Genomic DNA, 24,559 nt, shown 5'->3' with positions numbered 1-24,559 from the left:
AAAAGTGAAAAATAAACCAATTTTATTGAAGAAAGAGTACATTATATAATATGGATGGCAATTTTAACGAAACAAGCAGTCATCAATCAAAACACAAAGAACACCATTCACAGATGGCCCTGCTTTATAAATCCAATGCATAATTGTTCCCCACAAGAATTTTAAAAAGTTCAAATTTCCTAATTTACAACAACATTTGCAACAAAATGTTTGTACGTTTTCATATGTGAAGGGTAGTAAGTCAGAGTATCATTACAAACTGATAGATCCTCTGTTCTGAAAAAGTCATCTTCAAGCGCAGAAGATAAACCAGATTGTTCCTCTGTACAATTTCTCAGAGTAAACTCCTTGGTAAAGCAGAATTTAATCTGGCCTATTACTTGTAGCCGTCCCTGAAGAAGGAAAACAAAACAACACTATAGAAAAAGTAGTATAGGAAAGTTTATAAAGGATTATTGATATCTCAGTGGTTGACAGTTCTGCAGAATGAATTTAATCTTCAGAAGCCAACAGTTGCAGCTGCATGATATACTACATTTATAGTTACCAAAGAACACAAACTTACGGTAATATCTACTACTTGGAATACTGCTGAGTAAGATTTTTTTTTTCAGATCAGAAATTAGATGGCCAAGATATAAATTAAGTCTCTATTGACATACAGCAGTAAAATTTATAAACTATTTTGCTGAAAACCGAACTCCAGCAATAGAAAAAAATGAGCACAATTTGAAGTCAGCAACCTTTTACAGAAATAAACTGTACTTGGAAATGCATATTGATTTCCTAGATTATATTTTATTGCTGTTAAATGGCATTAAAAGTATTCAGAATGAAGCTGTTCCTTGAAAATATTTTAAAAACCATACACCTAAAATAGATCTCATAAAAAATAATAGCTTTGGTCAACAGATACAAAAGGCTATGTATTTTCTACTTAGGTAGAACTCTAGAAAATGTTTTCTCAAATCAAATATACCACCAATGAGAACTGACAGAATCAGTTTTCCAAATGGCATTGGCTGGCCAACTCATCAATGAAACAGGCAAACAAAGTAGCCAAAAATGCCACTGGATGAAGTCCAAAAAAGACCTCAGAATTCATATTTTCTAGATCATCTAAAGGTTATTTTAAACTAACTGATCTGCAATATAATCCTACATTATATTTGAAACGGAAAAGGACAGATTTCATCTATAGATTGCCATAAACCTAAATCATATGAAAACTAGCTACCTGCAGTTTTAACTTTCTTTCATTTTTTACTTCCCATTTAAAGCCTAAATCTGGACAGATGGAGAGAAAGAAAGGCGGAGGGAGGGAGGGGGGAGGAAGGAAGGAAGGAAGGAAGGAAGGAAGGAAGGAAGGAAGGAAGGAAGGAAGGAAGGGATTGATTTTCATCATTACTGAGGGCAGACTGATGAGTCTGCATTGAATATGTATCTGAAAGAATGATTAAATAACTAGATGTACTTAATCTTCAATCTTCCAAATATTAAAACAACATTTTTAGAAAAGAATGATTAAATATTAACTAGACAGGCATTAAGAGAAATATGTACCTCTTCAGGAGGAATACACTGAATCTTTGGCATTATATTGTAAAAGCTTTCAAGAGCTTCTTTGATGGCTGTCAGCTGAAGATTTAAACATGAAATAAATAACATAAAAAGAATCAAGCATCTGTTTAACTAAAAATGTGTTTTCATAGTCCATAATTATGAAAACTCTGTATAAAAATGAGAAAAATAATAACACACACATTATGAGATGAAAGTCTGTATTTGTAATATAATTGTCTCTTTTCATACTTCTTCCCAAAGTTAACCCTTAATTTTCCTGAATGAATCTTGTTTAGATACATTTATTCTTCTAATGGAATTCTTTAGTGGAAAGACTTAATTAGATTCTACTCACCACTAAGTATTATACAATGACAATCAAAGGCTACAGTTTTGCAGAATGCAATGCAGAATGACTTTTTCTCTCACCTGATAGTAGGTAGAGCCTGGCTTTATCCCAACTTTCGAGAGAAAACTGAAAGAGAAAGAACTCTTATCCAGCATTAAGAAGATAGAATTCACTACATGCAATTACACAACAGATAGATTCATCATTATTTTCCACATGTAAAAGATTAGATAGAAAAGATAAACAGGGGGAGAAACAGACTCAAGCTCAATCCCTCCAAGACGGAGTGGCTGTGGATGCCGGCACCCCGGTACTGTCAGCTGCAACCGCAGCTGACTGTTGGGGGCAGTCATTGGCCCCAACAGAAAGGGTGCGCAACTTGGGTGTTCTCCTGGATGGACGGCTGTCATTTGAAGATCATTTGGTGGCCGTCTCCAGGAGAGCTTTTTACCAGGTGCGCTTGGTTCACCAGTTGCGCCCCTTCCTTGACCGGGATGCCTTATGCACGGTCACTCACGCTCTTGTCACTTCTCATTTGGATTATTGCAATGCTCTCTACATGGGGCTATCCTTGAAGTGCACTCGGAGGCTTCAGTTAGTTCAGAATGCAGCTGCGCGGGTGATCGAGGGAGCCACACGTTGCTCCCGTGTAACACCGCTCCTGCACAGTCTGCACTGGTTACCTGTGGTCTTTCGGGTGCGCTTCAAGGTTTTGGTTACCACCTTTAAAGCGCTCCATGGCTTAGGGCCCGGGTACTTACGGGACCGCCTGCTGTTACCTTATGCCTCCCATCGACCCGTACGCTCACACAGAGAGGGTCTTCTCAGGGTGCCGTCTGCCAAGCAATGTCGGCTGGCGGCCCCCAGGGGAAGGGCCTTCTCTGTAGGAGCACCTACCCTCTGGAACGAACTTCCCCCTGGTTTGCGTCAACTATCTGATCTTCGGACCTTTCGCCGTGAATTGAAAACGCACTTATTTATTCAAGCGGGACTGGCCTAAATTTTTTAAACTTTTTGAATTTTAAATAATTTTATTGGGGTATTTTTATGAATTTTTTGGGTTAAATTTGATGGTTTTAAATTTTCGGCCATTTATAGAATATGTTATTTTAAGTCTCTGTTTTAATTTGTATACTGTATTGTTTTTATAATCTGGCTGTACACCGCCCTGAGTCCTTCGGGAGAAGGGCGGTATAAAAATCTAAATAATAAATAAATAAATAAATAAATAAGATATACAAGACTTCAAGAATCCTACGCAGGCTGCACTGGCTACCTGTGGTTTTCCGGGTGCACTTCAAGGTGTTGGTTACCACCTTTAAAGCGCTCCATGGCATAGGACCGGGATATCTTCAGGACCACCTTCTGTTACCACATGCCTCCCACCGACTGGTACGCTCCCATAGAGAGGGTCTTCTCAGGGTGCCGTCAGCCAAACAGTGTAGGCTGGCGACCCCCAGGGGGAGAGCCTTCTCTGTGGGGGCACCTACCCTCTGGAATGAGCTTCCCCCAGGTCTTCGACAACTTCCTGACCTCCGGACCTTTCGCCGCGAGCTGAAGACATATTTGTTCTTCCGAGCAGGACTGGCTTAATAGGGTTTTTAATTGGATTTTACTGGGGTTTATTTTATATTATGTATTTTATTTTAAATTTAGGCCATATTGAATAAGTTTTTTAATAGTGTTTTTATCGTAATATACTGTATTGTTTTATCTGGCTGTTCACCGCCCTGAGTCCTTCGGGAGAAGGGAGGTATAAAAATTATTTATTTATTTATTTATTTATTGTTTATATTTATTTATTGTTTATATTTATATACCGCCCTATCTCCCAAAGGACTCAGGGCGGTATATATTTTAAAATTAAAATATTATTATTATTATTATTATTATTATTATTATTATTATTATTATTATTATTATTATTATTATTATTATTATTATTAAGAAGTCAAATGTGCTTCAATTACACAGTATATCCAACATTGTTTGACTAGTATTACATTTTTGTTGCACATTTTCTCTTAAAATTGTTATAATGTAACTGGAACATCAGCGTAGTAATGCTGGATTGATAATTCATAGAATAAGTGAAACCTTACAATGTTCACAAAATAATCCACTCATTTTAGGGCTACTTATACATTGTACACTGAAAAAAATTACATGACATCAATTTTATCAATTTTCTAAAAACAGATTGAAAATTCCTGCTGTATCTTTCAGGGAATGCTTGGATCCCTGAAAGCTCTCTTACTGATTCTTCATTAGGAGAATGTGTTATGGCTTTGTAGACAAAGCTTCTGGCATTAGTAAAATAATTGTGCATATTTTACGATGTCCCGCCAGAGAGGAAACTGAAAATAGCTAGCAACCTACAAGAGCTGAATATTTACAAAATATTTCAAATTATTTTTACTATTTTTCCAAAATGCTGTGTTCCTTATTTCCATTCTTCATTATCTATCTCAAGGGTACTGTATGTACACACATATAATGGTTTCTCGTTTGATTTTTATGACTAATTTGAGGAATTGCATTTCATTTATTGACTCACAGTATCTAAATTTCTCATGTTCATTTATAATATGTATATTTGATAATCACATACAGAACAAATGCTTTCAAGCCAGAATTGTCTTGGACTGGCACTTAGTGATGTCTTCTTTTATCCTTTCCTGGTTCTAAACTTCATGGATGCTTGGAGTTCAAACTTATTTTAAAGAGAACACATGGTATACTATAATCCCTAGAGCTGGGATCTTCCATCCAATACTGAGACTCATAAGAGATCTCAGCAATACCAATAGATTCAAGACTATGTGATGCTATAATGTTTTTGTTATGTATCAGCAACTTCCCTGAAGAAACATTTTTGAACTTCAAACCTTTAAGGAAGCATTAGGCCAAGCCCTCCATAACTGGCAAACTCAGAATATAAGAACCACTTTTATTCCTGTAAATAAATGAAATACTGCATACTCATTAGCAGAGAGTTTTACAAGTAGTATTAGTAGTGACTCTGAGAAAATAATTTTCCCCACCTGTTAAAGTCAATTTTTCTATAGAGTTCCAGTGCCTTCTGAAAATACTTTTTTTGTGAGTTAAGAGCCTCTAATTCAGCTGCACATGTCCCATGTTTTTCCCATTCATGTTTCCTATGTAAAGAAAAAAAAAACGTAAAAAAAACCCTAATATCTTCAAGCACCAATGTATTTGGAAAACTATACAAAAATTCTGTAATCTTCTAATATTTATTTGAGAAGAAAATCTCAGTTTGTTAGTCCAGTCAAGATTCTACCACTTTGCCCACCACATAAGAAATCTAGAAACTTCAAGCATAAAGCCAGCTTTAGTAACTGCTCTTCCTAAGAGATACTATTAGATAAAACAGATCTAACGACAGGTAATATATTTACATTTCTGTATGATAATGCATGTTTTGCAACTATAACATCTTTTATAACTTCTTTATATATTTAAATTTATTGACTCAGTGCAACTCAGTGCAACTCAATGAACTCAGTGCAACTCAAACTATGATTCTTTAGGGATGCTCTAAATCAGGGATGCTTAATTCTGGCCTGCTGGACAGCCGTGGAAATGGCGAAGAACCGGCCAGTGGTGCCTCTGCCAGCGAAAATGTGCGTGCCCCCACCCCCGGGTCCGTTTTGGCTGGCAGAGGGTTTCAGGAGGCCATCCAGGCCGAAAAAACTGCTAGCACAGGGCTTCAGGAGACCATCCAGGCCAAAAATGGGGCCCAGGGTGGCCAAACAAAATAAAAGGAGAAATGTTTCTCCTTTTGCATTTGAGCATCCAAGAGGGACAGGAAAAGAGAAAGAGAAAGAGGAAAGACAAAGAAAAAGAAGGGAAGATGGGAAGAGAGCAAGGAAGGAAAAAGAAGGAAAAAGGGGAAAGAAGAAGAAAGGAGAATAAAGAGGAAACGGGGAAGGAAGGAAGTCCTGCCTTAGCACTTGGCCAACAGCAGACGGGAAGGCTCCTCTGGAGAACAAGAATAGAATAGAATAGAATAGAATTTTATTGGCCAAGTGTGATTGGACACACAAGGAATTTGTCTTGGTGCATATGCTCTCAGTGTACATAAAAGAAAAGATACGTTCATCAAGGTACAACATTTACAACACAATTGATGATCAATATATCAATATAAATCATAAGGATTGCCAGCAACAAGTTATAGTCATACAGTCATAAGTGGAAAGAAATTGGTGATGGGAACTATGAAACGATTAATAGTAGTGCAGATTCAGTAAATAGTCTGACAGTGTTGAGGGAATTATTTGTTTAGCAGAGTGATGGCCTTCGGGAAAAAACTGTTCTTGTGTCTAGTTGTTCTGGTGTGCAGTGCTCTATAGCGTCGTTTTGAGGGTAGGAGTTGAAACAGTTTATGTCCAGGATGCGAGGGATCTGCAAATATTTTCACGGCCCTCTTCTTGATTCGTGCAGTATACAGGTCCTCAATGGAAGGCAGGTTGGTAGCAATTATTTTTTCTGCAGTTCTAATTATCCTCTGAAGTCTGTGTTTTTCTTGTTGGGTTGCAGAACCGAACCAGACAGTTATAGAGGTGCAAATGACAGACTCAATAATTCCTCTGTAGAATTGGATCAGCAGCTCCTTGGGCAGTTTGAGCTTACTGAGTTGGCGCAGAAAGAACATTCTTTGTTGTCCTTTTTTAATGATGTTTTGATGTTAGCTGTCCATTTGAGATCTTGCGATATGATAGAACCCAGAAATTTGAAGGTTTCTACTGTTGATACTGTGTTGTCAAGTATTGTGAGAGGTGGAAGTATGGAAGGGTTTTTCCTAAAGTCTACCACCATTTCTACGGTTTTGAGTGTGTTCAGTTCCAGATTGTTTTGGTTGCACCACAAGGCTAGTCGTTCGACCTCTCGTCTATATGCGGATTCGTCATTGTCTCGAATGAGACCAATCACTGTTGTGTCATCTGCGAACTTCAGTAGCTTAACAAATGGATCATTGGAGATGCAGTCATTGGTATACAGAGAGAAGAGAAGTGGGAGAGCACACAGCCTTGGGGACCCCTGTGCTAATTGTACAGGTATTTGGTGTGAGCTTGCTTAGCTTCACCTGCTGCTTCCTGTTTGTTAGGAAGCTTGTGATCCACTTACAAGTCTGTTCCGGTACCTGTAGCTCGTTTAGCTTAGTTAGAAGAATGTCTGGAATCATGGTATTGAATGCTGAACTAAAGTCTACAAAAGGACCCTTGCATAGGTCTTTGGAGACTCAAGATGTTGTAGGATGTAGTGCAGAGCCATATTAACAGCATCATCTGTTGATCTATTTGCTCGGTATGCAAATTGCAAGGGGTCTAAGAGCGGATTCGTGATGGTTTTCAGGTAGGAAAGCACTAGCCTTTCAAAGGTTTTCATGACTACAGATGTTAGAGCAACTGGTCTGTAGTCATTCAGTTCCTTGATGGTGGGCTTCTTCGGCACTGGGATGATGGTAGAGCGTTTGAAGCAAGAAGGAACATAGCACATCTCTAGTGATTTATTGAAAATATGGGTGAAGATGGGGGCCAATTGGTCAGCACAGACTTTTAAGCAAGAAGGAGTTATCTTGTCTGGGCCTGGAGCTTTTCCTGGCTTTTGTCTGTGAAATAGGTCCTGCACTTCCTTTTCTGTGATCACTAGGGGTTGTGAACCCAATGAAATGGGGTCAGTTGTAGGAGGCTTGGCTGTTGTTGGTGTGTCTGAGATGGGGTTGTGGAGATAGGTGGCTGTAGTTTCCTTTCAAACCTGCAGTAAAACTCATTCAGGTCATCTGCCAGTTGTTGATTACCTTCAGCCTGGGAAGGAGGTTTGCCATAGCCGGTGATATTTTTAAGAGTTTTCCACATGTTTGCTGGTTCATTTGCTGAAAATTGATTCTTTAGCTTTTCAGAGTAGCTTCTTTTTGCTGCTCTTATCTCCCTTGTTAGTGCATTTCTGGCCTGATTGTACAGCATTTTATCACCTTTTCTGTAGGCTTCCTCTTTGGAATGTCGTAGCTGCTTAAGTTTAGGTGTAAACCAAGAATGTGTAAACCAAGAATGTGGCACTCTCCCTGATCTCGCCTTTCTTCACTGGAGACAATGGATCCCCCCAGCCCTGCCCGGGCCACCATACGTGCCCTCAACACGAGTGATGTCAAAAGTTGGCCATGCCCTTCCTGGCCATGGCCACTCAGCCTCCCGAGGTCAAACACAACCCTGATGCGACCCTCAATGAAATCGAGTTTGACACCCCTGCTCTAAATGGTACTCTAAATGTGTATTTCACAAACTCTTGTGAAATGTATATATAAAATTATCTCCTTAGTATATATGAAGTATTTATATATAAAAAAAATATCTTGGATAGAAGGTCTTTTTCTGCCGAGAAAAGGATTTATTTTTATGAATAATTAAATAACAAGAGAAGTGAAGGTGTGATGGTTAAGACACCTGAAATAGTTTGGAGTCTTCTGAATTTGCTTTTCAAAAGCAAGAAAACTTAGCATTTGAGAGAAGACATGCTGCCGTTATGTTTCATGTGGAACTGGAAACTATGGAAACCACAAAGTATAAAGAAAAGCTCTCTTTGTTTTTATTTTGTCAAATGAAAAGAAAATAATCTTGTCCTTGTGCCTAACACATATTCATTTTGTGGCATATCAAGGACGTTGCTACCAACTTGACGGAGACACAGGTTAATTGCTAAATACATTTTTTCACTGAAAAAATGTCAGTACTGAAACTTTACTTCCCATCAAGGTTACAAATCAGAAAAACAAAAGCAGTTCTAGCATAAAACAGAAGACAAATCAGTTTATATGTTCAAGTCTTAAACCATTCATTTTTCTTCCTGGTGGGCTGTATTCATGAGGCAGACTTCAGGGAAATACATGGCATCTTATAATGTAGTCTGCATTTTTCATTCATCATTCCTTAATTTTAATGCTGTGTTCATATCTTTCTGCTTTATGGTATTGTGGTTACTGCCAATGTGGAATTGCATTTGCCCTGCATATGGGCCACATTGCTGTAATGTGGTTCCTTGCAATCTGCTTAGAATCCACTCAAACTAAGTATGCACGTTCCATAAACTTAGTTGCAATTGAAAGTTATGCAGCTGTATAAATGAGGGTAATAAATAAACAGCCATTTCTCAAAAAAAATTAGCTTAATTGTTATTTCATGTTAGGGCTATGTAGTATTTCAGAAATAATTTGGAAAATGAGCTTTGCGGTTTACAGGAGTATGAACTTAATACCTGTTTGCAGTGTTTAAAGCAGCTTCAGTAAATTGGAAATAGGTGTCACGTTTACACTCCTGAGTTCAACAAAGCACATGCTCCAGGGATTGCCTGACTACATTCTATAGTGACTCTGATTCTGGGAAAGTTGTGTCTCTTTAAAGAGTTACATACTAATAGGCTATATATTGTTGGGAAATGCCTAGCCAGGCAGAGAGGAGTCTCAAGTGGGGGATTAGCCTTGAATTGCTGCATAGCTCCAAGAGATTTCCCCTCCCCCCACCTTTTAAGCTCCACAGAACCTTATTTATCTGTTCCTATGAAAAGGCACGCAGTCTGGGGTGATTTTTGTATAATAGGAAGAATATAATAAAGTATTAACTCATTTTCCTTTAATGCCTAGATTGGGTTTTTGTTATACTTCTATTTTAAACAGAAAAGCTAAAGGCAGTCAAAATGATGCAGCAAATTGGGGTTAACGATCTGAATGGTGATGCAGTCAAATTACTTCTTCACTTAAGATCCTCAAGTGCTTAAAAATTACAGCTATTAGTACACTATATCTGTTCATCTTTTAAAAATAAGCATAAAAAGGTGCAGTCAAACATGTACTTAGAAGAAATCTTACACGGATATGTTCATGTAGTCTCCTAAAATCAGGTTTGACTTGGGGAAACTTTTACCTTTCTTTACTGGGAATCAATGGATATTACATACTAGAGGTCTGAAATGATTCAGTTTTGATTCCAAAAAGTTCCTTTGAAGATTACAGGGATATGAGCATAGCACCATTCACTGAAACATATGAATTGTATCTTTTTCTGGAATTGTGCAGTAGCTGCAAAGGGCAGTTTATAATCCTAGTTAAAGATACATATATGTTAATGTGCCAAGATAGTATTTGTCATGTTCTGAAGTAGCTTTATGGAATTGAAGCCAAAGTACTCACAGTACAGTGTATTTTACATAATACAAGCTTAATGGACTTCTTTTAATAATCAATATACTGGATACAAAATAATGTAATAGGACATAATTAGGCCCCAAACTTTTAACTGAAGGTTCTTAATGATGAGTTTGAGTAAAAACATTAAAACTGAATTCTACAGTTGAACTCCTGTGAGGGTCAAAAATACCATCTATATGCCTAAATACCTTATATTATTTGAGAAAGCATTAATGCTGAGACAAAGTAATTGTCAGAAATCCATAGTTTGTATTATCTGCATATCTGACTCCAACTGTTACCTAGGTTGTTTCATTTAGAAAGACAACTAAAATTAAGCATTTTTGCAAAGCTATCAATAGTGTTAAATGTGACACAACTCACCAAAAATGAGTATGGTTTGTATGTAGTATATCTGGCCAATATTCTTTCATGTCTTCCATGAAATCCTAGCAATATAAAAAAATCCTATAAAATTAAAAAGCAAGGATATGATGCAAACTCCACCTAGATTTCTTCACTGAGTATTTTATTTTATTTTGATCTCTTTATTGCTTTATAAATAATTGAAGATGGCAAACATAACCTTTTCTCCACAACAGCCCTGTGAGGTGAGCTGGAATCAGAGAGAGAGTGACTGCCTCCCTTTCATGTATAAAGCAGGACTAGAATTCATAATCTGTTGATCCAGCACTTTAACCACTACATTCAACTGGCTGTATAAAATAGCCTCGTATCTATAAAATACTTCACATAACAGCTTTAGATAACATGTGATTATGATAATATTGGAATTTATAGGCAATTCTGCAAATTATTTAAAAAGGGACTAAAGAATGAATGAGTCATCCTCCTTCTCTAGTTCCTGGTTTGGTAATAAACGTTCACTGATTGAAGTGTATTAATAAATAATACTGCTTTGGCAAGACTACCCTAAAGTCCAGTCAAAATCTTGACTTATAATTATTATTATATTTTTTCTTCAAGTACTCAGTACCTAAAATTTATTTGATTCATACCTTAAGCTCAGATATATTGAAGTGCCAACTTCTATTGCATTCTGCAGTTTTATCAGGCCTGGGGAAGAAGCAGAACAAAAGAATGCAAAGGATGAAAACCAATTGTTCTAAATAGTAGTGGAATGCATTCTCCTTCTCTAATATATATCTTGTGACATGGGAGACATCACAGGGTTGTCTTGAGGAGAGTTAAAGACCGATAATATAGTACACACTTCCTTATTCGATATTATAAAGGTTAAAAAAATGAGAACATGAAAAAAAAGTTATATAATGTAATCTCATGGCAATTTAGCATAGAGATGTATGATTAGTGATTCCCTAACTTCCTTTCTTGGAAGACAAGCAAATCCCAGTAAATAAACTATTTATAAATATGAAAGGAATATTGAAATGTAATTTACCTAGAAATCCTGGTATTTTCATGTAAGTGTTTTGATTCATGGATTACCACAGATTATTTATAATAAATCATTTATAACAAATCATTTATCATATAATAAAAACTTTCACCTTCTATGGCATCAGACCAGAATATTTCAAATATAAGATACTATGAGCTTAGAAAGACTTGCAATATAAGATTTTTGTTTCTCAAATTTATGTCTTACCAGAGTCCATGGATTGTCCAGTACATTGGTGGATCATTGCATTCATTTTCATTCATCTAGAAAAAATAATGGGTTATTAAAGGAAAACCATTTTTATGCAGAATGGGAAAAATAGGGTCTGACTCAACCATGATTCAAATTATTAATTCTGATTATTGTTTCAATTTGACTCAGATTTGATTGAGGCATCTGATTTAATAATTAGCATGAATTTAATCTATTTGTTTTGATTTAGACCTTGGAGTCAAATTTTTGTATAACCCTAGAATGTGTTTTAAAGTAAAAAGCAGAAATCATCAATATCAAATTGGGCTGATGGGCAACCTCACAACATCTGCACAATATAGCAGATGTTCCTATTCACAAGATAAATATGATGGTGGGCAACACCAAGCTGAAGATTCCAAAATGTTGCCACATTGTCCAGAAGAAAAAGCAGAAAGTAATTGAAGCTAGTCGTTTCCTGATGAATTAGAAAGAAGAGCAGTTTCTTCCTGGAATGTTCTTATTCATCATCATATATTTTTATCTATAATAATACCTACAGAGTCTTGATGTAGTTCAACAGTGCTCAAGTAAATAAAAATGATGTGGAAGAATAATGTTTTATTTTGGAACACTTATTAAATTCCCTCTCTCTTAAATAACTTGGACTTAGGTTGTGCAGGACATTGTGGATTATTTTAGACAATACCTTCCCGTAAATGGATGCAAATGGCCTAACAGTTGAAGCTGATAAACAGTACTAATCTCATTTATAATTATTCATGGGCCATATTGTAACTGGGAGAAAGAACCAACAATACAGCTGGATGCAATTTCTCCAGCTACCATTCTTCCTGGAATGTTACATTGAATGTGTATGGAGACTGTGTGGTGAAGCATTTGGTTCTACATCTGCTGTGCTATAATCTCAAACCAGAAAAATTATATGGAGATACTGTTAGCAAGCTTTATTTCATCAAGAAGTGCTAATACTAGAAACTCCACAAGGTTGGTCCCATTTTCATAAAAATAAAAACACTGGTAAACTGTTTGAAAATTGCCTCTTCAGAATACCTAGTATTAGTAAAAAAAAAGTTGATAAAATCAAAGTAATTTGAAATTTATCTAAAATTTATTAATAAACAATTTATCTTAAATGTTTATCTTTTGAATTAATACTTTGTCATATGAAGTGTTCCATTTAATGACAAAATGGGCTGATAAGCCATGGGTGTTTGAAACCAGTTATATATTTCTGGTTTTAAGAAAACAACCCTGTGTTATTCTGACATGCTGCCTATTTGTCAAGGTTTTTATTTCTTTCTTCAGCACCTTTTAGAAGCATTTACGGTAGCTTTACTAAGAGAAATAAAATATTCTACTTGCTCCTTATATTAAAAATGAATTTGCACATCTTTTTTCTCTCAATCCCCTTTTAGCCTTGCAATTTTTTTTTGACCACATTTACTGTAATGGTCACCATCCATGTAAGATGACATCTGTGACCAAATGAAAATTAACCACCCTTGCAATGTTTGTTCTGAATCAGGGTTGGAATTGGACAGGTGTATGTCGGAATACTTTCACATTATTTGAAGCTGTCAGTTTTGTTTCTAATATTGGAAAGGTAATTATTAGTTTTTAAATGGTTGTTTTTTATTTTATGTTAATATTGACTGCTAGCTATGCAAAACTTTCTGAAATAAATGCTTTGAAATTGTATCCTTTTTTCTATGAAATTATTAAATTTCTTTTATATTTCTTTCCTAAATATAATTGCTTTCCTATTTTAAAAAAATGGCTGTAGCTGGTTCTTATGTGGGAGACTATCACATAAGACGATTTAATTGAAATCCAGAAATGGAGAACATATAGGTCCAAACTATTTTGGTGGAGAGGAGTGGATTAGAATCCCATCTAGGTCTAGTATAAAAAAATTATAATGTAATTTTTAAATAGCCCCCCCTTCAACTCCATCTCACCACCCATTGAAGCCCTTACCTTTTAGAGCATGCAGTGCACCATCTAGCTACCAAAAGCGTTATAATTTAAATTGGCAATATTTAAGTAAAAGCTATGGTTTAAAAGTAAACAATCCTGTTACATGATTTTAAGGAAGGCAATACTCTCACGCTAGAATTGTAGAGTGCTATAAAAAGTAGTAATTGCTTAACAAAACCCTCTGGCAGGTAATTTTTCATATGATAAAAAGAAAGTGTAAAGTTGTAAATCCTATCACAACTGTTTTTTCCCCAAACCATTTTTTCAGGCTACTTTAAATATGAGTCATAAAATGCTTCCCATTTTTCTTATTCACCAATATTTCATTGAACTAGCAGAATGCCCTTCATTAAAAACAAACTCAAATCCATTTGCAGTCAACAGTAAGTGTTACATTTATCTTGGCAAGAGAAGAGCAGGAATTCAGCCAGTTTTGCAGTAGAAATAAGTGGGAAAATTCACTGCTTTCAAGAGCTCAGTCCTTGACTATGGTATCAGAGACACTTAAAAGCAGCAAATCTTCATGTTATTTCCAAGTATTTCTGATTGACAGTACAGTTCAGAGAAGCAGCTATGAAGCACTGGCATTTAGCTTAACAAAAAGTCTAATGGAAACGATTTGCTCACACTAGCCAATGAATGGAGATATCAGCTTGGCTTTTCTACAATATTATCACGTGGTATCTTGTAGGTGTTGGGGATCTCAATGTCTATCAGGACTGAACAATACAGCATGGCAAATATTAAAGTACAGCAAGTGTTCTATTCCAAAAGAATGTGAAGACTCTACTTTTATTCCAGCTTTTGTATTAGGTCAGTTGGTATATGTATCTTTATAATGGAGATTCTGGCAAATTCCCCATTGAAATAATAATGTTTCAGCTCTTAATATTAGCAATCCCCAAGATTATTTTCTGCTCACCTGAAATTCACTTATATTTTTTAAATTGCTTCAAATCTTATAGCAAGAACAAAAGAAGCACAAGATGACTGAATTTTAACTTCCTAATCTAAGATGACAGGGTTTTTCCTGTACAGTATATGCTTCTCCTTTTATGATGTAAAGAAACCAAGAAGTTTCTAGCAGCCCTTGTTTTTTTTATTTCACCCACCAATAAAATAAATAGAAGCACAGTTTCACTGTAGGATATCAAAGCTGTTTATAGTTGGATTTGTTTGAGCCTGAGAACTAGCCTTTCCTAAGAAAGAGGTAATCCTACGAGCAAGAAATAAAGGTGCTCTCTGCACAGACAATAGATGTATTCACTGAATGAAACTATTTAGGCTGCATCCACACACCTTCCACAAGATGCCCCATTATTTTCAGTAGATATATCTTCAGGCCAGTTCCCATATCTTGTCAACACACAACTGAAGAAGTCAAAAGATGGCTTAAATCCTGAGTCTCAGTTCAAGAACTTCCATCCAGATAATCCAAGGAGGTAGCATGAAGCGATGCAGTAAATAGTGGCAATCTGCTCAGCCCCAATTTATTAGGTAGGTCTGTTGTAGGACCACTTTCTTCCAAGTAATGGGGGTCTATTCAGTGCCTATTCTGCAGTATGGATTTAGCTGCAAGGGTGACTAGAGTTCTAACTTCTGAGTCCCCTTTTTCCTTTTCCTACATAGGTTGAGTTAAGCTGTTATAAAACCCTGAAATGGATGAATCTGTCCCAGACTTAACATATGTCATTGAAAGCATAATAACAAGGACTCAGCTGTTATGCTTCTGTAACCTGAAGGTCTGAAAATTTCCTACACAGTGAAAATCCAGAAAACCACTACATAGCAATCAAGATATAAAAACTAATTTTTTGCTATCCCTTAGTGGTCTACAGATCAAACAGCCAACTGGGTTTATCCAAAGTTATAAGGAATAAAAAGGAATTCAATTGGTCAACGCTGTGACAGAAATGAAAATGGGAAAAACTTCAGTACACAGAAACTGTTCATATGCACACACACATGCACATTGTACATAGGCAAAGACATGTGTGTCTTCAAATCAATTTTGAATTCTGGCAATTATGCTTTTCTTGGCAAGAATTCATAAGTGGTTTGTGACAGCTTCCTTCCTAGGGCTGAGAGAAAGTGATTGGTCCAAGGTCACCTAGCTCACCTTGTATCTAAAATGGGACTAGAACTCACAGCTTCCCAATTTCTAGTCTAGTCCCTTAAACTTTACAGTAAACTGCATCTTGTGTACTGACTTAAGGAAGCTGTCATGTAGCAGATGATATTTGCAGACTTGGAATTTCAGCCAAGGGAATCACAAATCACAGCCTTTAAAATATCATGTGCATTACATCTGTATGGACAGCAATGCAGTATGGACCATTCTGGGATTGCAGTAAGGATGTTCTTGGGGTGAGCAAGATTTCGGCTGGATGATTTCCTGCTGGCTCTGGAATGGGAGCATAGTAAAGGAGTTGTATGGATTTACTGTTAGTTTTGTTTTAATTATCTCTCTGAACAATCTGCTTTCACGTGTAGCGCTAAAAGATGAGGTTTGAAAGAATAATGGTAACTGGGCTGCTGCTGTTTCCAGCTTTATGAGTTTTTAGGAGATTTATTATGCTGATATGGGGATAGGTTTTATTAGGTTTGTTCTTATGATTTGTATAACATCCGAGAATCTGATATGCTATAAATATTAATGTGACTATTATTAACATTATGTAATCCCTTCCTATAGACACATTATCATTATTACTTTTATAATAATAAAATGTAATATTGTTTGTGCTGTAGTATTAGGACATTGCTTTTTCTTATATCTGAAACAACTGAAATAAAAAATGAAAACATGACACATTTCTCCTACTTCAGAAGGTGATATTCTGAGATCCTCCTCTTCTCACATAGCTTCACTGTGGATAATCTTATATGAATTTGTGTAAGTCAGTGACTATTGTTTAAAGGTGTACATGTCACTTTGACATTGAGAAAAAGTGGCATCTAGTTTTAATAAATAATACCTTAATTCTTTTAAACATTACCTTCTTTGCAAGGTCTGATTTTTGAATTATTTGAAAATTCAGAACAATTCCTCATAGTTGAACATAGCTCTTTAGTCATGTGCAGTGGCCAAATGTTTAAGATTTCAGTAATACTTCTCATCTCTTGCACCTTTTTTTATAATACAGCAAAATAAATATTTTAATATTGGCATACAGATAGCAAAATAACCACATCCATTTAAGAAGATCTTACCATGCATACAGTCACTGGCCAATGATGAACTAAGTATAATTTTTCCCACTTATGATAAACACTGAAATATAAAATATTTAGAATTAGAATAACTTTATTGTCACTTTAAATATACACTAATTGACATACATTAAAATCATTTTTTAAAACACTTAACATTCCAAAAGCATACTTCATTAGTAACATTTTCCTGGTATGATTTATGTAATGCTTTATCAAGGATTTTTTTTTTTTTGCCTAACTATAAACTAGGAAGTTAACTATAAACTGTGAAGTTTGGCAGTATATTTCAAATTGGTTTAAAATGACTGGCTTATTAAATAACGGCTTTTGTCTGAACCCAAAATACTGATATACTCCATTCCTTTTTGTTTCTACAACCTCCTTAACCTCTGAGGTGCAACATAAAATACAGATACCCAACAATTTCTCTCCAAACTACTGAATTCTTTTTCGCAATAGTATTTTAAATTGTATTCAACTCAGAGTACAAGACAACAGTGGGACTATGACTTTTAAAAGCCAAATCATACAAGTACTATAACGTACTAGTTTACATATGACAAACTAGTTGTGCTCAGAAGAAATGCAGACAAACTTTACTCCCATGGAAAATTCTCTCTCCACCCCCATCCCTGCCCCACTTCACAAGGCAACTTAAACATTCCTGTCAAAAGAATCACTTCCGTTAGTCGAACAGGAAGGTGGCCTCTTCCATGTCTCAAAATTACAATAGAAAATTGATAAATCCCCAAACTATATTTAAGAAAAAGACAGAGGGAAAAGAGAGCTAATTTCCACAAATGGGCAAACTATCTGGAGGTTAATCTGTTTGGTTACTGGATAAACATTTTCAGGACTTCTTGTAAAATTAAATGCCATTGTCTTTAGAATTTTCATTTCAGGTTACTTACCTATCGGCCAATAAATGTGTAGCAGATCCACAAAATAGAGCAAACCAAAAACACTCAACAAGCAAACCATAAGTAGTCACTGATTTCATTTTTATTTACAATATATCTATGAAAAAGAAAAAAGAAAAAAGTGTAATACCGATGGTTATTTTCCAACTGATTTTATTAAAAAGTACAGATAGTAATTGGACTGTAATCGCACTAGTTAAATCATGTGGTCATAAAGTAATGTCATAAATTGTGATGTGATTGCCCCACTTATTCATAGCAGTTCCTAGTTATCATCAAGTGAAGGTCATGCAGATCATTAAGTAAGGACCTCACATAATCACAACTTCTGATTTCCTTTTTCTCCACTGACTTTGCCTGTGGGAATCCAACAGGGAAGGTTGCAAATGGTGATCATGTGACCATGGGACACTAAGAATCAAAAATCACAATCATGTGACTAACTGCAGAAGTGGTGTCAGTGTTCAAGAACTGGTCATAATTACCACTCCTTCAGTGCTGTTACAACTCTTTGAAAAGTTAGATGGATTAGTTGTTAAACAAATACTATTTGTATAAGCATTCAGAAGCAGCATTTTATCAGATGCAAATAGTGGCTGGACTGATTTAAATTGGAGTGAGGTGAAGGTGAAGATAGCTTGGTTATGTGGATACAGATTACATAAGGGTCTATAACAGTGCTTTTGGTGTAGATATTGGGGCAAAGTAGGTATCTGATGGAAGTAAACTGTAACTCGGGAAAAATTATGCCTTTTAATAAGGTGTGTTAATCGGAAAGGTTCAGTCAGATGACTCCTGATTTTTTTGCTGCCATAAATTAACATAACTATACTCCTACAATGAATAATCTCTGCTAACTCAGAATTAGAATGTCAGTTTATGCAAGAACATTTTAATACTTTACCATAGTTATCTGAGTATAAAAGTATTTAAAAGAACACTGATAAATAAGGAAAAGAATCATTTACATGACTACGTTTTACAATTTATCATAAAGGTTCTTCTGGACAGTAGATTAAACAGCAAGTTTTTCCTCATAAAATACCCATAATGAAATGTGACCCCCCCGTGCATGTACACATGACCCCCCATGCTCCCGTGCATGCGCACATGACCCCCCACGCTCCCCTGCCCCCACCATGCATTCGAACACGACCTCCTGCCCCGTTTTGGGCCTAGTAGGCCTCCCTGCAGCCTCCTGGCCCAAAAACAGGCCGTGGGGAGGTGCACAGCACCCACCTGTGCTCCCACCAACTCCCGCATGCATGCACAACCCCTGCTCCCCGCACATGCATGCACAACCCCCCTGCGCACGCACGCATGTCTCTCACATGTGCCCTGCCCCCTGCGCATCCCAAAAATCAGCTGGCCAGGAGGAGTGCACACACTTACATGGTTGTTGTGTCTTGCCCGCCCTCAGAGCAGCCGGGGCCTTCTTATCTGCTCCCGAACACGGAGGAATGTATGCCTCCCGGCCCCAGTCCTGGCTCCATGCCCAGACAAACTGCAGAAGAAGGAGCACCTCCCTGCCCCAGCCCTGACTCCATGCCCAGGCAAACGGAGCAGCTAGACCCCTCCCCCTCCTCCACAGCATGTGAGCCTGAGGAGGGTTTATTACCAACAGCTGATTGGAGTGATCCTCGCATCAGAAGATTGGATAGGCGGAGGCAACAGAAGGAAGGGAGGGGCAGGCCTTAATGAGTGCTGAGTCATGGAGCCACACCCCATGGCCTATATAAAGGATCTGCTTTCTGGCAGTCTCTGAGTCAGGCAAAAGTCGAACTTATCTTGCTGAAGTCACTTACTGGTCTCCTGCCTGCTCTGAGGACTTTGCTAGGACTTTGGGCAGAGCTGCAGAGGCAAGCCTGATTCGGATTTCCCTGACCCGGCCGTCAGCGGAGGAGTGGGACACGACAATGGTGGAGCTGAGCTGGGTGATGGCTCACGTGCCCACAGAGAGGGCTCTGCGTGCCAGCTGGGACACACGTGCTATACGTTTGCCATCACGGCTATAAGGGCTCTCATCATTTGACATATTCAGGGAAGATATCTCAAACCAATAGAGAGAAAGGAGAAAGCAGTCTTACACACATCAGATATCATACCTGTATGAGCGATGGCCCAAACAATCATCTGGTTTGTGTAGAATACTTGTAACTATATAGCTTGCAGATAATTCAGAGAACTGATTAGGGTTCCAGTGCTGCTATGGACAGCAGACTGCTCAGAAAACAGGAACTTTTATCTATGGATGGTGTACATGGAACAGATTGTAACATATTTGTAATCAGGTTTGTGGGTTAGAATAAATAAAGGTTGAATTGAAAGGTTGTAGAGAAAAATGTTAAGTCTGCTGGGTATTGGCAGACTTCACTTAAACAGCACTGTAAGCATGCAAACACAGATACCAATTATAACAGATGTTCTGTTTGTTTTGTTTAGCAGTCAACCTCTGATCAGAACATATGCTAGAGCAGAATTATTTTCAAACACAATGAAACATATTAGGACAGAAACAATTCCTCTTATTCATCACTTATTTCTGTGCTGTTTGCATAGTTTTTTAAAATATTATTGTGTTCTCTATTATCTGACTACCCTAATTGGACAGACCTTTAGTGCATTGACTATACTGAAAGTTTTTTTTAATTTTATTTATTTATTTATTTATCTATCTATCTATCACAACAGTATAACTAAGCATAAGCATGAAATAACTATACGATATATAAGCATAAATATAATCATAAGTATGTAATAACTATATGAAATTGGATACAATCAAAGGAACATTAGGACAGGAACAGTAGGCACGTTGGTGCTCTTATGCACGCCCCTTACAGACTTCTTAGGAATGGGGTGAGGTCAATAGTAGATAGTTTTTGGTTAAAGCTTTGGGGATTTTGGAAAGAGACAACAGAGTCTGGTAGTGCATTCCAGGCATTAACAATTCTGTTACTGAAGTCATATTTTCTGCAATCAAGATTGGAGCGGTTCACATTAAGCTTAAATCTATTGTGTGCTCGTGTATTGTTGCGATTGAAGCTGAAGTAGTCTTCAACTGGAAGGACGTTGTAACAGATGATTCTATGAGTTAAACTCAGGTCATGTCGAAGGCGGTGGAATTCTAAATTTTCTAAACCCAGGATTTCAAGTCTGGTGGCATAAGGTATTTTGTTGTAATCAGAGGAGTGGAGAATTCTTCTTGTAAAATATTTCTGGACACGCTCAATTGTATTAATGTCCAAAATGAGGTTTGCGTTCCAGACAGGGAGCTTTATTCAAGAATTGGTCTAGCAAATGTTTTATATTTATAAATTTATAAATATATAAAAATTTATATATATATATATATATATAAATATATATAAATATATATATTTATAAGTTTCCTCAAAATATTAACATTACTGACTTGATCTTGCAAATAGCCTTTTACATGAGCATGAGCTATTTTTTTATGGGTTGAAGAGAGGAGGACTTTATTCTTAATTAATATTTCTAGTACAGCTTCTATAATTAGTACTGAAATGCTGAGGCATGTATTTAATATTGTTTTGCTGATTTCTTAAAAAAAATAGGAAAGTTTCAACTTCCCCTTTCTTGTGCAAAGAAGTTTACCCTGATACTTTTAGCATTCATTCTGTTTCCTCTTTTTCTCTGAGTTGCATATAACAATATAGTTTATGTCTTAAATGGTAAAAAAGACAAACATTAATAATAGTGCAATTATTAATGCACTGTTTTGGATAGGTTCATTGAATAAGTCCTACAGACTTAATATCTTTAAAGGATGTTCAATCATTTCTTAATTTGTCAAGAAGCTCAATAATTATTTAAAGTCACTCATCTGTTCATTTTTCTTCTATACAGTAACTGTTTAGTATAATGCTTTGTTTTTTTGAATTTTGTCTGTATTGTTTCTTTTTCACCTTTTATATTCTTATTGTTCTAAATTATTTACTGTTTTCATTTCAATGATGTTTGCCACTACATTTTAATTCTACAGTATTTTTAGCTGATTTGCTTTAAACCACTACGAATCCTTTTGATTCAGCAATATATAAACAGAACAAAATACTGTTAAGAAATATTTACAAAATTCAGCAGGCTGAATGGAACAAGCACCCTGCCCAATTGTGAGGGGGCCTCAAACCAATTAAGTAAAACTGAAAAAGCTCATTGTATAGAATACTGACTGCCTATTGGAAGAAACTAGGTTAGAGCCAGAAAAAAAGTAAATGGAATGAGGTGGTGTGGAAAATGATAGAACTGATACACAGTGTCCCTTTTATTTTATTTTTTGCAGATCTTAGTTGTGTAGATTAAAAGGACAAAAGAGTTGTTTAAAAGATTATACGCTTGTAACATAAAATTGCTTGGTTCATTGACTGTAAGCATAACATATAAATAAAATAATGTTATGTTTGAACCAATCATTACTTTTCAGCTCCAGAGCATAATAAATCAGCGCAGATAGCCTGTTACGTTCATTAGATGGCTTTGGCTGTACAGGTAGTCCTCAATTTACAACATTATGCCTATTTTTATCATGATTGTTAAGCAATCCCTGCAGTTGTGAAATGAACTGTGTGGGTGTTAAGCAAATCTAGCTTGCCCCATGGAAGCCAGCTAGGAAGGTTGCAAATGGTTATTACATGACCCCAGGACACTGCAACCATTGTAAATACATGCCTATTGCCAAGTGCCCAAATTTTGATCATGTGACTATAGGGATGCTATGATGGTTTTAAGTGTAAGGATTGGTTGTCAGTCAGTTTTTTCAGCACTGTTGCAATTTTGAACATTCAGTAAACAAATGGTTATAAGTTGAGAAGTACCTATACCTGCAGGTCACACAGAAAAATAAACTAGCCAGCCAAATTTTAGATCAGTGTATCATACAAACCCACTTGGTATGATTACTTTATGGTTCAGTCCTTTATATAACAACCTCATATTAGGTTAAGTAAATCATGCTACTATAGCTATCTATGGGCAGGTGCTATGATTTAATCTTTGATATGGTTGCCTTTCAAGATTCTGAAGTTAATGTAGTTAGACCAAGTTAGTTTTGAAAGATTATTGCTTCATGTGCACAAATGGTAAAATAATCTTTCAAAGCTAACTTGGTGTAGCTATACTCAGTGCCTAGATGGAGGCAGCCAGAGATCTCGTAGAGTGTACCATATATTTTATGGAAGTACATCTATCATTGTCATATATCTAATAATTTAAAGTTATATGCAAGAATTATGCACTAGTTCTTATCCAGTTTTCAGCTAAACAAAATTATACAGAAGAGTTCTGTCAAATTATACAAAACAAAAACTCAAGGCATATTTATTCAGAAGAATATCCTGCATATTTTAAGAACACATCATGGAAATTTATTTCCTAAAAACATTAAAACAGATTGAAGTAGCAAATTCTTAAATATTATCCAAAGGTTTAATTTCTGATTTTCCATAGGTATTTTTTTTTTGCTTCAAATGAAATAAGTCATACTGAAGCAAGTGCATATAAAACATTTGCTAGACCAATTCTTGAATAGAGCTCGCCTGTCTGGAACCCATACCTCATTTCGGACATTAACACAATTGAGCGTGTCCAGAAATATTTTACAAGAAGAGTTCTCCACTCCTCTGATTACAACAAAATACCTTATGCCATCAGACTTGAAATCCTGGGTTTAGAAAATTTAGAATTCCGCCGCCTTCGACATGACCTGAGTTTAACTCATAGAATCATCTGTTACAACGTCCTTCCAGTTGAAGACTACTTCAGCTTCAATCACAACAATACACAAGCAGACAATAGATTTAAGCTTAATGTGAACCGCTCCAATCTTGATTGCAGAAAATATTACTTCAGCAACAGATTTGTTAATGCCTGGAATGCACTACCAGACTCTGTGGTATCTTCCCAAAATCCAAAGCTTTAACCAAAAATTATCTAGGATTGATCTCACCCCATTCCTAAGACGTCTGTCAGGGGCCTGCATAAAAGCACCAACGTGCCTACCGTTCCTGTCCTAATGTTCCCTATGATTGTATCCAATTTCATATAGTTATTACATACTTATGATTATATATATGCTTTATATTGTATAGTTATTTCATGCTTATATATACTGTTGTGACAATTAAAAAAAAAAAAGTGGGCTATTCGCTAAACAAAGGCAACTTCACAGATTCTAAACGCACAAACCTGAGAAACCCTGTTTCTTTTTACCGAGATTTATCGAAGGTTTTTCAGACGTCATCTCTGATAAATAAAGCATTGTGTGCTCTTCCATCCGAAAGGAGTTCAAAAAAAACCAAACTACAAATCTTCAAGGACCCATTTCGTACAACCTGTTCCAGATAGTTCGCCGTATTTTTCGGCGCATATATTCGGGCAAAGTACCATCATAAAATGTTTCGTTACAAAGCCAGTTTTAGGTGCTTTGTAATTAGCCAATCCGAATTCCGATTTGTTTTGAAACGAAGCCGCACACTAATTAAAGAACTTAAATTATCCCCAATTAAAAATCCACTTCAAAACAGACTTACTGGCCAAGATGCACTCACTCTTCAGGGGCTGAAGTTTTTAATCAGTCAAAAGCCTCGAGACTTTGTTTTGCCTGGCTTACGAAAACCAATTAGGGAAGCTCGTGCCCCTGTTAACTTTCGCTTCCCTGTAGGGGCCAG

The 24,559-nt window shown here is 36.4% G+C and overlaps 1 protein-coding gene across 3 annotated transcripts; it reads right to left on the bottom strand.

The window, feature by feature from the left end:
- Window positions 1–24,559, bottom strand: RNASET2 (ribonuclease T2). Of its 3 annotated transcripts, XM_058167930.1 has the most exons (11): window positions 24,422–24,550; window positions 19,973–20,112; window positions 17,859–17,964; window positions 16,945–17,005; window positions 11,746–11,801; window positions 11,135–11,192; window positions 10,500–10,564; window positions 4,957–5,070; window positions 1,993–2,038; window positions 1,564–1,638; window positions 1–392 (listed from the first exon to the last, which is right to left on the bottom strand). In XM_058167930.1, the coding sequence occupies exons 3-11, from the start codon at window positions 17,945–17,947 to the stop codon at window positions 180–182; spliced, it is 777 nt and encodes a 258-aa protein (XP_058023913.1). In that variant the 5' UTR covers window positions 17,948–17,964; window positions 19,973–20,112; window positions 24,422–24,550; the 3' UTR covers window positions 1–179. The 3 variants fall into 3 exon arrangements, with proteins under 3 accessions (XP_058023913.1, XP_058023906.1, XP_058023919.1); XM_058167923.1 differs by lacking the exon at window positions 19,973–20,112 and having other exon boundaries at window positions 24,422–24,559; XM_058167936.1 differs by lacking the exons at window positions 19,973–20,112; window positions 24,422–24,550 and adding an exon at window positions 19,260–19,936.

This window comes from Ahaetulla prasina, chromosome 1 (assembly GCF_028640845.1).
Source record: "Ahaetulla prasina isolate Xishuangbanna chromosome 1, ASM2864084v1, whole genome shotgun sequence".
Classification (NCBI taxonomy): Eukaryota; Metazoa; Chordata; class Lepidosauria; order Squamata; family Colubridae; genus Ahaetulla; species Ahaetulla prasina.
This window is presented reverse-complemented; position numbering and strand designations above follow the sequence as displayed.